Source organism: Panthera pardus, unplaced genomic scaffold (assembly GCF_024362965.1).
Source record: "Panthera pardus isolate Hobbes unplaced genomic scaffold, ASM2436296v1 HiC_scaffold_16, whole genome shotgun sequence".
Lineage (NCBI taxonomy): Eukaryota > Metazoa > Chordata > Mammalia > Carnivora > Felidae > Panthera > Panthera pardus.
This window is the reverse complement of record NW_026526721.1, coordinates 83,086,971-83,101,152: the sequence shown is the minus strand read 5'-3', so window position 1 is coordinate 83,101,152 and position 14,182 is coordinate 83,086,971. Positions and strand designations below refer to the sequence as shown.

Sequence of the window (14,182 nt, the reverse complement as noted above, 5' to 3'; positions counted from 1 at the left end):
TTTCATTGATACTAAAATCCCTTTGGCATTGGGATGATATAAACAGCCTGGGCGAGTGCCCCTGGCCATCAGAGAGAAACAGTTATGGGAATGGAGCATGCTGACTCATGGCCGTGAGCCACATGCTGCCTGCAAACAGCTGACAGGGAAGGCTCCAGAAGTCACTGCCCCTGCTGACCGGGCACCTGCCTCAGAGATCACCACTGAAGGGCACCAGAGCTCCACCCATTCCCTGTGAGCCCTCTGCACACAGTGTTGCTGTCTAATCTAGGGAGACTCAGGTTTGGAATTTGGCAGTCCTGATTTCAAATCTGCAGTCCCCTATTTTTACCCCAGGTATGTCGTAAGCAGTCACTTATCCCAGAGTTTCCCAGTGTTGTCCCTGTACCACCTGCACCAGAATCACCTGGGGACTTGGCGGAAATACTGATTCCTGGGCATCATCCTAGACTTATTGAATCTGAGTCTTCAGAATGGTACATTAGAGAATCTGCAATTATAGCAAACTGATTCTCATGTATTAAATGTTGTGAACCATTGACTTCCCCATGATGGATATCAGTTTCTGCCTCTGTAAAATAATGTCATTAATACTTTCCTCACAGGTTGTCTTGAGGATTAAATAGATGACATAATTATACTTCTGGCAGGAACATAGTAGGTACTCAATAAATGGTAGGTAGGAGTGTATAATGGTCATTAGTACTTCAGTTTCTCCAAAAGGATTAATAATATGATGCCTATATATGAGAAGCAACTTGCAAATATAGTGCTTGGCTCTCTGTCTGAAGGGGAATCAAGAAATGTCCCATGGGCCAAAACACACTCTAAGTCCAGGTCTACACAGAGGAAAATGAATGTTAGTTCATTCTAATGGGATATGGTGGGATGGTGGGGGCACTTTTACCTCCAATGCCTCTATGACCTAGCATCTTCACAGCTTTTAATGCCTCTTGAGCACTATTTCATAAGAAGTACATTATCCTCTCAGCAATATTGTGGGGCAGGGAGGATGAGTATGATTAAGACTGTTTTGCAGAAAATTTAGCAAACATCAGGTCATGGCTTTGCTGTGCTCACCTTGTCCAGTTGTCTATGCAACTCCAAGGACTTTTCTAAAATGTCATATTTTTTCTTGTTTTCATTGATGAAGTCATCGCAGAGGTGCCTGAGCTCTACACACCTGGGTCTGATGGAGTCTGCTGCATAGTGGTGGCTTTGGATGAGCTGGTCCCCAATTACTGCAAGCAGCTGGGCCTTTTCCAAGGGCTCCTGTGAAGTGAACGTCCAAAACCAAGCATCAGAAGCCAGGTCATGGTGAGGCTGATATTTGCCTACCGTGTGCTCCAAACCAGGAACAACTTAGGGAGATGTTGATTCAGGTCTTAAGCTGAGAGTCGGAGCTGGGGAACCTGGGAAAGCTCTGTGGCAGTTTGAAGTCTCCAGGAAGTCTAGCCTAGTCCAGGGTCACCTGCACCTTGAAGAAGAGCAAGCCATTCATTCAAATGTTTGTTGAGTTCTGGGTGAGGCACTGAGACTCTAGTGGTAACAAGCCATGATTTTCAGTCTAATGGAGAACTCGGATTATTAAATAAATTATACCCGTAATTCAATTATTACAACTGTGATAAGTTCTTGGCAGAAGAGCATGAAGTGTTATACTGACCAGAACTGGAGACTCTGAATTCTCCTTTAAACTAAATGGAAAAGTAAAAGGATCAGACATGTGACATGAGGAGAGAGTAGAGTTAGCTGAATTTGGAAAACTGGTAAAGATCTGGTTTGGACAACTCTGAGGGATCATGAAACTTTAAGAAATATGTTTATCTAAACCCCTTCATGGGACTCACAGGATCCCACTCTGCTCTGAATTCATCTGACCAGAAACCACGCCTCCTACCTCTCCCTGCATGGCTTGCTTTGTTCTAACCACATGTGCCATGTTATTGTTTTTAATTCATTCATCACATATTACTGAGGACCTCCAAATGCCAAACACTGTCATGTTAGGGGTTTGGTGGTAAAGCAGCTAAAATCCCTGCCCTCATGAAGCTTACATGTTAATAGAACACACAGGCAATAAACAATTAGGTATGTAGATTATATAATATCTTAATTGGTGATGAGTGCTATAGAGAAAGATCAAATCGGGAGAGAAGGGCAGGGAGTGCTGGTAAGGAGTTATTTTAAGTAGGATGGTGAGAGAAGGACTCACTGAGAAGGTGCTATCCAAGTGGTGCCAAAGCGTTAGCATAGCAAGACAGAGACCACTGCCCTTGCAAGGCCTGTTTGTAAGGTTAGGCCTTGGGTGCCATCTAGGAATGTCAGGAGGGTTCCTGCCATCCCCTGATAAAAATGGCTCACTGTGCCATTGGTACAAACAATATGCTTTACACTAAACCCCTGCTTTCTTTCTGGGAGTAGAGAATTCTGGTATATGCCAGGCAGAAGATACCTATGTGACCAGCCCCCAATAAAAACTGGGCACTGAGTCCCGAATGAGCTTCCCTGATAGACAACATTTCACAATAGTGTCACAATCCTTTGCTGGGGGGATCATCTGATGGGACTCCACTGGAAAAGGAATCTTGGAAGCTTGTATCTGATTCCCAACAGACTTTGCCCCATGCACTTTTCCCATGTTGATTTTGCTTGGTATCTTTTCACCGTAATAAATCATAACCACGAGTACAATTATGTGCTGAATCCTATGAGTCCTCCTAGCAAATCTTCAAGTCTGAGTGTGGCCCTGGGAACCCCTGACACAGAGAAGTCAAGGCCTGAGGTGAGGAACAACCCATGCTGTACTTGGTAGGGACATGTTTGACATATTCAGGCAGCAGGAGGAGGCCACCTGGAACAGAGAAAGCAAACAGGAAAGGAGTAGGAGACATAATCAGAAGAAAGAGGGAGACTGGATTGGGGAGGGCCCTGATGCCACTGTGAGCACTTCAGCTTTTACTCATTATGATGTGGGAAGCACTGGAGGGTTCTGAAGAGAGGATCTCATTCATATTTTTAAAAGGATGGCTCCTGCTGTAGTGTTGAGAACAGCAGAGAAGAGGCAAACCAGCGAGGCCAGCTGGTGTCTCCTGTAGTAATCCAGGTAGGAGGGATGGTTTAAACAAGGCTGGCAACCAAACTAGCCCCTGTCTCAGGGTCCTTCCCTTGGATGCTTCTCCCAGGTTGGCTCACCTCCTCACAGGACCTTCCCTGATTACTGTATCTGAGTCACTCCCAGCAACACACCCACCCAGGCCCTCTCTCTCACTTCATTTTCATTTTTTTTTTAACAGCGCTTGACCTCTACCTGAAAGTATCTTCTTTGTTTACTTTAACATATGATTCTCTCATACTCCACCCACCACTACCAATACGTAAGTTCCATGAAAACACTTAGAAGCACCTCATAAATATTTGATCAATAAAATGTTATTAGCCAGTGAACTAGAAGATATAGTGATATACTTGGCTGGAATTGTGTGAAAAAACATTGACCCGTGAGTCAACACAGATGACTTCCATGCTTCCAAAGGTCTCCAGGAGCTGAGAGGCCATGTGCACCCTCGTGACTACGTTAAGCATTCCAGTAAGATGCATTTGCCCTAGTTTAACTTTTTATAGTAACACAAGGAGTTATGATGACTCCAGGTGATGACCCTGCCCCTCTCTCAACTTATAGTGGTTTATGGTTTCAACAATCTCAAAAACACTGCCCCTTTCCTGGGCCAGTCATTCACCAAACTCTGCAGAGCCCATATCCTTCTTAACAACTTCATCGAATTCTGAGCCCTTCTCCAGGGCAAGAACTGTCTGTTCTTGCCTTCTTGCTTTCTGACCAGGACAGCTGGTCTCTTTGCGACACAAATCTACTGTGAAATGTGTCTACTGTGAAATGAGAGCCTGAAGAAGAGCCTGAAAGAAAATGATGAGAAAGGGTGATGCTCTGTGTCAAGGAACCCAGAATGAACCCACAGATAATGGCCTAGGAATGGAATATACATATGGAGAAGTGGGCCAGATGAAACAAGAAAGGCAGAAAGTTAATGGCTGTTCAAACTGAGCGTACACATGGGAGTTCATTGTACTAGTTGATCTACTTTTGTGTGTGTTTGAAAATTTCCATTAAAAAAAAAGCCATGCCCCTCCAGCTAGATTTATATCCCTAGAAGATTAGTGATCTGGGTTCCAAGCCTTCTTGAACACGTACTGTAACTGCTGGCCCCTGGATGTGTGGGGAGAGGTCAAGGCTGAAATCAGGTTGGTTCCCCTGTCCTGTCCTTGTCTGCTCCCTGATGACCCATCACCAAGTGCCCTGACATGCCTTACAGCCAAAACCCTAGAGTAAATTCTACTTTTAAAGAAGTAAGAGTAGGGGCTGAAACCACCACTGTTTCTCAGAATTATAAACGAGCACTCAAAAGACTGCCAAACTGTCAAACCAGACAAAGGTAAAAGAATGGGTTCAGTAAGCACGTGGCAGGAGTCTGGTCAGTGAGTTGGCTCAGAGGTTACCCATGAGGATGATATCACTGTACAGAATAAGGAAGTTGGCAACAACCCAGATATTAGTGAGTGGCTATGCCAGGAGGGAAGGTGACCCCTGAGTACTGAGTGAAGGATAAACCCAAACAGGTTTTGGTAGACTAGCCAGACATCACCTTGTTCCTTTAACACTTTGCAGGACAAATGGAAAGGCTACCCAAGCCTTTATCATCTGGAGAAACACTGCCTCTTAGAAGTCTGAGGGAAGACAGTTAAAAAGGTCCTGGTTATGATAGGATAGCTTTTTTGGTTCATCTAAAGGCAGAGAAATAGGTCTACTGTATCCCTTGGAAAATAAGTTAAAATCTGGATAAGTAAGGCACAGGATGGGTAAAACGAATGTGCCTGGGCTCTGCAGGTCATCTGCAGTGGGTTAGTCTACCTGGTTCAGGTACTTTGCCCATGAAAGATGAATCATGGGTTCACAGAGCATTCCTGTGTCCCATGACCATAGGTTTCTCCCCTAGCTCTAATCAGCGGCCTCTAAAGTATGTACCAAAGATTGCAAGTCCAAGGAGGTAGGCAGAAGAGAGAAAGTGGTTGCAGTCATGCAGATCCAGCCAACCCAGCAGTGATTTAAAGCCCAACCCAGACTATCCTCCAATGGATTCCACTGAAATAAAACCCAATCCTCATCATCATCACTCTCACCTTGTTCCTTTATGGCTCACTAAGTTCCAGACACATTCCTTGAACTCATCAGCCTCATTCTTGCCTCAAAAGCTTCATACTTGAGACTTCTCTGCCTTGTATGCTATTCCCCAAATCTTTGCAAGGCTATCCAGAGCTCAGTTCAAAGGACACTTTCTCAGAGAGACCTTTCCTGACTACCTGGGCTAAAGTAGCACCCCCAGTCACTTATATCCTGTTATTTTCTTCATACCATTTGTCATTATCTGACATTAGTATTTATTTGATTACTTTTTACTTGTCTCTCTCTCTCTCTCTCTCTCTCTCTCTCTCTCTCTCCAGAGAGAATGTAAATTCAGTGACAGCAGGGTCTTAACTGCCTGGTTTGCCACCATATCCATGGAACCTAGGATAAGGAATACCTGGTAATGAATTAACTCCTTCAGGTCAATAGCTACTTTCATTCATATATATGCTATGACCATATTTTTCAAACCCAAAATATAAGGACTGAGCTTGGTGAGGCTTTTTTTCCCCTAATACATGAATGTATATAAGTGAAAATACATAGTAAAATAATGAGTTCTCTTGAAAAGAACTGAAATTACATAAAATTGGGACTGCCTTGGGGAATCTGAGATACATAGTCATTACATACACAAAATTCAATGTTTCCACTGCTTGAGAAATGTTTCTGATCACTCATGCCTACAGCACTAAAATGTTTAGCTTCAAATGATCACTGATAACAGAAGGAGTACTCACAGGGAAGGATGAGATTCCTGAGTGAGAGTCTGGGTATACAGGTGGGTCCATGTATTCACACATGTGCAGAAGCACCCCCAGCTCAGAATCCACAACTGATAGCTCTTAGGGTCAGAGTGAACCTGGTTTGTATTTGTTACTTCTCCTTTGGCAGGAGGGGTATGTCTCTAACTATAATGTGCATGTCAATCACTTAGGAATCTTATTAAAATGCAGATTCTGATTCTGAGCTGGGGGGGCGTGCCTGATATTCCATATTTCTAACAAGTTCTCACTCAGGTGACATCTATGCACTGGCCAGAGGACCACACTTTTTGAAGCAAATCTCTAATATTACAAAATTACCATCTGGAAAACATGCATATAGATTAGCTCAGAAAGGAAGTGCTAATCATCAAGGACATAGTCCCCAAGAGACAAAAATATAGAGAATCTAATTTAAGAATAGCAGAAAAGAACTTCTCTGGAAAGAGAGGACTCGGCTTTCTTAATTTGTAATAACCCAAATTTGTAAGGACTTTAAATAGAATCATTCCTACCTGCTGACTTGTGTGCAGATCTGGGAAACTGTCTAATGCTGGTATGAGAATTGTGAAACACGTATTCTTTTACAAGTTTGATATTGACAACTTTTGGGGCATTTGAAAGGAGAAAGCTTTGCCAGCTCTGTGTAGCAGCAGAACTGATGTGGAGCAATTTCCTCCTTCTCACCATTCTGCTTGTTATAAAACTAGTTGGGTTTTTTTTTTTCTGGTCTCCCCTTTTCAAGTTTCCCCTCCTTACCACCAACTCCCACCCCTACATCCTGCCAGTAGATAATGTGCCCACTATGACCTTTCCTCCCGTTGCTTCTGTACCAGCAGGCAAGTCTACTGGAACCCTCCCCCTACCTGGCAGTGTGGTGACTGGAAAGGTAGGATTTGGGCATTCCTGTGTCCTTCAGCAACCTTCCAACAATCATGAGTGGACATGATCTTTCACTGTTCCCAGCAATTTCCTTCCCAGTCCATAAAAACAGCAAAAAACAAACCTGGCCTTTTCCTTCCAGTTTTTTGTGTTCCTTAAGAAGTTGCTCCACACGTATCACACTGTCTCCGATGTCTGTAAACTCTGCTTGCTCTGCCAACAAATTGTCCAGGGCACGCTTAACCTATAAGACACATTAGAACATCCAGAAATAAGCCATGAGCACCTCTCTGGAGGTATAGGTTTGTATACTCTAAGAAAACTTGAAAATCCAAACAGGATTCAGGACTTTTATGTATCTACATATACATTTTTTTTTAAGTTCATTAACTTTTAGATTAAGCTTGGGGCAGGGGTGGAAAAGGGAGTTTGGTGTTGAGATACATGTAGATGAAATAGTAAAACCACCTTTACAGATTATCAATCAAAAAGAAAGATAAACCTCGGGGTGCCTGGGTGACTCAGTTAGTTAAATGTCTGACTCTTGGTTTCGGCTCAAGTCATAATCTCATGATTTGTGGATTTGAGCTCCTCATTGGGCTCCATGCTGACAGTGCAGAGCCTTTTTGGGATTCTCCCTTCCTCTCTCTGCCCCTCCTCCCTTCTCTCAGCCCCTCCCCCTGCTTGCTTGTGTTCAATAAATAAATAAATAAATAAATAAATAAATAAATAAACATTTTTAAAAAGGAAGATAAACCATACACAAAATGTCATGTATGTCAACAGGAAAATGGGATTCTAGAACATTGCTACCCCCCTGAAAAAGGAAGAAGAGAATGATCAATGAGGAAGCAAGAATATAAGGAGCAGGCTGGGTTAGTGGGGACACCCAATATCCATAGTCCAAGGGGGAAGAGAGAACCAAAAGTCACTGAACCATGAAAGGAAGTTCTATTACACAAGAAAATAACACCTCACGAAAATTGTGCTCAAAGTGTTGTAGTTGTAGGCATTGATTAAGCTTCAAGTGATGCTCGGACCAAAACTGATTAAAGGCTTTTTCTGTCTCATCCAATTGAAGTAATAACCTGTCAAGAAAGAATGAGAAAGTGATATTGTGGTTAGTGTTCATTTCCACATGAGTCCATGTAGGCTTATGTAGATAGCCCCTATGTTTCCAGTCAGTGATATTAATTGTGGGAATCTCCTTATTATACATGTCTGTCACCTATGACTTTTTCATGATTCATCTGGCTCCCACATTTTCCATTTTTCCATCAGGGATACCCTCAGAACGAAGCAGAAACTTCACTTCAGATGCAGCTGCTGTGATTTCAAATGTGTCCCTAGGTAACCTTACCTATGTGCCTTTCGTTTTCTACTGGTGAGACGATAGTTGTGTAAAGTACAGCACCCAACGAACTGCTATTTAGAAATAAAGATACATAAACACTACCATCTCCCTTGAAATCCTGGGATGAAAGTTATAGCACAAAGCGCGGTGGGGGGAGGGGGGGCGGACAGCATTCTTACAAAAAGATCTCTGTAGATGGATACCATCTTTTTGCCTTTGTTGTCTCAAATATTATTCTTTCCTGACTCCAGCAAGATCCAGTAGTAACTGTACCAATCTGTTTTTGGTTATTTCTGATCATTGAGTTCTACATATCCTCTCCTCTCTCACTCACCTTTCCATGGTTGCTACATTCTCTAGCTGATTGGGATTGAGTTTTCTGGTGGGACTTTTGGTTGCTGGTTCTTGAATGCATGACAGCAATGTGGCCCCTTGCTTTCCAAGTAATTTCAGCTCATCCTAGAGAAAGGAAAATATAGTTTGTCTTAGAAGAAACTAACAAAAGCAAATTCTTGGTAGATTTGAGGTGAAGAGAATGGCAGATCAGGTATATCTTTCATTTAGGAAATTAAATGCTAAAGAAGTTGAGCTGCAGCTTTTAAAAATTAATTAACTTATTTATTTTCGTTTTTTCAATTTTAATTCCAGAGTAGTTAACATAAAGTGTTATATTAGTTTCAAGTGTACAATATAGTGATTCAAGAGTTCTATACATTACTCAGTGCTCATCATGGTAAGGGTACTCTTAATCCTCTTTACCTATTTCTCCCATCCCCCTACCTATCTCCCCTCTGGTAATCATCTGTTTGTTCTCTACAGTTAAGAGTCAGCTTTTTGCAGCACTCTCAACAATAGCCAAATTATGGAAAGAGCCTAAATGTCCATCAACTGATGAATGGATAAAGAAATTGTGGTTTATATACACAATGGAGTACTACTTGGCAATGATAAAGAATGAAATATGGCCCTTTGTAGCAACATGGATGGAACTGGAGAGTGTGATGCTAAGTGAAATAAGCCATACAGAGAAAGACAGATACCATATGGTTTCACTCTTATGTGGATCCTGAGAAACTTAACAGAAACCCATGGGGGAGGGGAAGGGGAAAAAAAAAGAGGTTAGAGTGGAAGAGAGCCAAAGCATAAGAGACTCTTAAAAACTGAGAACAAATTGAGGGTTGAGGGGGGGTGGGAGGAGGGGAGGGGGGGTGATGGGTACTGAGGAGGGCACCTTTTGGGATGAGCACTGGGTGTTGTATGGAAACCAATTTGACAATAAACTTCATATACTGAAAAAAAAAACAGTCAGCTTTTTGGTTTGTCTCTTTTTTTTGTTTTGTTTCTTAAACTCCACACATAAATGAAAGCATATGGCATTTGTCTTTCTCTGACTGATTTATTTCTCTTGACATCATACCCTCTAGATCTATCCATGTTATTGCAAAATGGCAAGATTTCATTCCTTGTTATGGCTGAGTAGTATTCTATTGTGTGTGTGTGTGTGTGTGTGTGTGTGTGTGTGTGTGTGTGTATCACATCTTCTTTATCCATTCATCTATCCATGGACACTGGGGCTGTTTCCTTAATTTGACTTTGTAAACTATGCTGGAATAAACATAGGGGTGCATGTATCTTTTTGAATTAGTATTTTTGTTATCTTTGGGTAAATACACAGTAGTGGTATTATTGGATCATATGGTTATTAACTTATTTTTAACAGGTAATACATATACATGTTACAAAATCCAAAATATACGAAAGGGTATATACTGGAAAAAATAAGTCTTTTGTCCTCTTCTCATCCGCTTTTCCTCTCAAAAGCAACAACTCTTAAATTTTGTGGGTATCTCAGGCTGCTGTTGTATGTTTAAAGTAAAAGTAATAAACCAATAATTTTAATTAATATTATTTAATTATTTATATTAATTAATTAATAATTTTAAATTTATTAACAAATTAACAAAATCTGGTTCTAATCCAAGGCAGAGACCAGAAACAAGAAAATGACAGATACTGAATAAGCTAGACACTGCCACGAAATAATAATGTAATAATTGATAGAAAAGCAGGAAAAAGACTTCATCTGGTATTGTCAATAGACTCCTGCACTCCTGCTTCTTCTTCTACCTGTCCCCAAATTGTGGCCTTGCTCCACTACTGAAGTTTGGTGTAGATAGGCAGCAACTTCGGGTTGATATGGAAAGAGTCATACTTCCAAGGCAACTCTATTCTGCTCCTTTTACATGGGACTTTGGGCTTTGTAATTGGAGAAGATGTCAGGTTATCTCCTGCCAAATACAACAGCTCTAATCCTCTAATCACACAGCACAAGTCGTTTCTGTCAATGCCCTGAGTGCTAACCACAAAATAAGCCAAAGGGACAGAGCCGGGCAGAGAACTTTGCTTCTAGGAGTTGGGTGCTTGGTGCATGGTTCACACAGGATGCTGGTTACTGTGCCCTGAGCAATAAAATAGGCCCATAGTTACAAAAACATATCCTGTATGCACATGAACCCTGAATCTCTCCTCCAGGCCTAGCCACCTCCAGCCTTCACATAGTATGGAGCTCGTTCCCTGTGGGAGGAGTTTTATACTTCTCCACCCTATTCACACACAAGTGCTGGCTTGCTCACCCTCATGCCTTTGCTCCTGGTCTCCAATATCACTGTATTATTCATCCCCTTGCAGGCTTCTGCTGTCGAAGCCTCAAACTTGTCCCTGGATTTGGCTGATGATACATTTGACTTTTCTGATCTGGCCCAAGTTCTTTGGACACCCCCTGTGGCTCTGTCCACTCCAGGTAATGCCCCAAGTCACTCTCTCGGCTGGTACTCCTGCATGGGAACTAGACACATCCCTTCTTTTCCACTCTCAGGTATCAGCCCTCATTTCTTCTTATTTCACCAATGTTCATTAAATATTTGTAGGTTGGATGAATTAATAATAGTCTAAAAGAAATTAGGTTGCAAATGAATAAGGACAAATAGGATATGATAGGGGAAGGGGGGGCGGGAAGCACTCATTAGCAAGTGCTCTTACCTTTCACTCTTCCTACCTTCTAAAAAGAGTCTTGGCTTTTCTCAGTTTCTTAAATGTCCTTGAGATTCCAGAATTCCAGCAGGATTCTGGCATTACCATTAAATTGTGTGTGTGTGTGTGTGTGTGTGTGTGTGTGTGTGTGTGTGTATGTAGAGTTGGGAGGAAGGGTGGAGGGGCCAGAGAAGTAAAGGCATATTGCTGGGGCAGAAGGAGACTTTTTGGAAGGGGAAACTTGGGACACAGATATACCCAAAGAAGTGCAGAGTGTGAGGAAGCGTGTGAGAGAGAGAACGTGGGTCTGAGCAAGCGATGTCATTCACTGTGTATCCCCTTCACACTATCAAAAACTATATATATATATACAAGGAAAAATTATGACTGGTTACTGCTTTGGGACTAGGCCATATATGGCCTAGCAGGGTTAGCTTTAGCAGGGTTACAAAAATCTGCCATAAATACACAGGGAAAGATTGGGGAACTATGATACTTGGAAAGTGAAAAGGTAAGTTGCCCAGGACAAAAATGGAGTTTTCCCTTGTCCATAGTAGTAACAATTCAAAATATTTAATAACTGTTTAGAGCAGTCATTGACCAATCAGCACAGATGTCAGATATAACACTGAAGCAGTCCTGAGGCCAACTGCTGTCCACGTGTTAACCCCTTTTGATGCCAGAAACATGAGGAGGTCTCATGGGTCCTAGGAAATGGGCCAGAGAGGTAAAGTTGGGCACTTGTGGAACATAAATATTTAACAACTGGTATGGCTGTCCCAGTGTGTAATTATCATTACAATTCCACTATTATGGAAACAAGCAGTTGGTTCAAAAGACCCACTTAATAGGGCAAGCAGATTGCTTCAGGCTCAAAGGAATTTAAATTTTCTGGGGAGAATTCTTTCCTATGACAAGGGTAAGCCTAAATGTAGACATTCATTCAGTCAGTCAGTCAGTCTGTCAAAATACATTTAAAAGCACTACTATTCATGCCAGGTGCTGTGTTTGGCTGTGTCATGGGCTTGGGGTGGAGGTGGGGGAGGAAGTTAAAGGATGAATCAGAGCCCAGAGATTATATGAATGACTAATACTTTAGACTCCTTACTTAGCTTTTATTACTTACCCCATTTCTGCCACTACACGTTAGCTCTACCATGCTGGGTTTTTTTTATAATGCTGAATAATGAATTCCAGAATGTGGCCTTTAAAATGCAAGTCTTCATAATTGAGAAAAAAAGAAAAGTCCGTAAAAGAGATGATATATCCCCTTTCCTCAGCAGATACTGAGAGATATCTTCTTGTGGTATCAAACTAGTTCAAAACCCTGATTTGTTAAGGCATTAACACTGAAAACATTCATAAGAATAGCAATTTCATCTTCCTTTGCAAAATCAAGACCTCTGTGCCTATACATTTTTAACATATTCTCTGCAAGTAGAATTTGAACAAAGGGGTCTTTAAAAACTCCTAAGACTGTAAATTATTTTTAGGGCCTACAAAAAAATCACTTATTACTCTGATTATCTTCTTGATTATTTGTAACCCTGGAAATGCTGATAGAATTGTCATCTCTGAATACACAATTGGATAAATTCTGAATGGAACAAATACTAAATGCTAAACAGTATTCATATTTGTAGAAGAGTGCTCTATCACATAATCAAAGGACCACTGGCACTTTCCTCCTGCATGATGAGAAAAAGGACTATGGCCCTGTTGGATTTCTTATTTTAACAACAACAACAACAACAAAATATGAGAGTCTTACCCTATTTACCTGGACACATGGTAAAGTGTGTCAGTTGACTTAAGTATCTGAGAGTATAAGGCCAAGGCCCTGGGGTTTCGCCCCAAAATAAGACCTTCAAAGAGGTGAGAATCACCTCCTTTGGGACTCAGAAGGAAGACTGCCTGCCTCTGTGAACTGCTTCCAAAACCAACATGGAATTAGACAACAGGAAGAGCTGTTTTGCTAAGAAAGAATGTCTGTAGGGCTATCATAAACAGTATGAAAAGCACGTACCTGTATAGGGTTCATGGTTATTTTATTATTATTTTAGGCCTAAAGATATTTTTCTTTCTTTGTTTCTTTTTTTTTTAATTTCTTTTTTACATTTATTTATTTTGAGAGACAGAGCACAAGTGGGGGAGCGGCAAAGAGAGAATGAAACACAGAATCCGAAGCAGGCTCCAGGCTCCAAGCTGTCAGCACAGAGCACGACACAGGGCTTGAACCCACAAACAGTGAGATCACGACCTGAGCCGAAGTTGGACGCTTAATCAACTGAGCCAGCCAGGCGCCCCAGATCTTTTTCTTTTTTAAAATATCGAGATATTATTCGTATAGTACCATAAAACTCACCTTCTTTTAAGTTTATTTATTTTGAGAGAGAGAGCGTGTGCACGCACGCGAGCAGGGGAGGGGCAGAAAAAGAGAATCCCAAGCAGGCTCTGCACCATCAGCGCAGAGCCTGAAGCCAGGCTTGATCTTCTGAACTGTGAGATCATGACCCGAGCCAAAGTCAAGAGTCAGATGCCCAACCACTGAGCCATCCAGGCACCCCTAAAACTCACCCTTTTAATGCATACAAGTCCATGTTTTCTCCCCAGAACACTTTTGTCACCCTCAAAAAGAAACCCCATACCTATTATCAATCACTCTCCATTTCTCCCTCTTTCCAGACCCTGGAAACCACTAATCTACCTTTCTCTCCATATTTACCTATTCTGGACATTTCATTTAGGTAGAATTGTACAATATGTTGCTTTTTGTGTCTGCTTCTTTCACTCTGCGTAATTATTTCAAAGTTCATACATATTAAAGCATGTATCAGTACTTCCTTTCTATGGCTGAGTAACATTCCATAGTATGGATATACCACATTTTTTTTATCCCCTCATCAGCTTATTGACACGTGGGTTGCTTCCACTTTTGGGGTGTTATGCTGC

The 14,182-nt window shown here is 41.7% G+C and overlaps 1 protein-coding gene across 2 annotated transcripts in view; it reads right to left on the bottom strand.

The window, feature by feature from the left end:
- Positions 1-14,182, bottom strand: part of MCF2L2 (MCF.2 cell line derived transforming sequence-like 2) — a 261,195-nt gene that overhangs the window by 132,541 nt on the left and 114,472 nt on the right. Inside the window, exons 8-11 of one of the 2 annotated variants that reach the window (XM_019463281.2) lie at positions 8,535-8,659; positions 7,820-7,934; positions 6,971-7,090; positions 1,081-1,272 (exon numbers count right to left, since the gene is read on the bottom strand). In XM_019463281.2, the coding sequence (XP_019318826.2) occupies positions 1,081-1,272; positions 6,971-7,090; positions 7,820-7,934; positions 8,535-8,659 (552 nt within the window). The remainder of the gene's footprint in view (positions 1-1,080; positions 1,273-6,970; positions 7,091-7,819; positions 7,935-8,534; positions 8,660-14,182) is intronic. The other variant, XM_053903603.1, reaches the window with a different exon arrangement.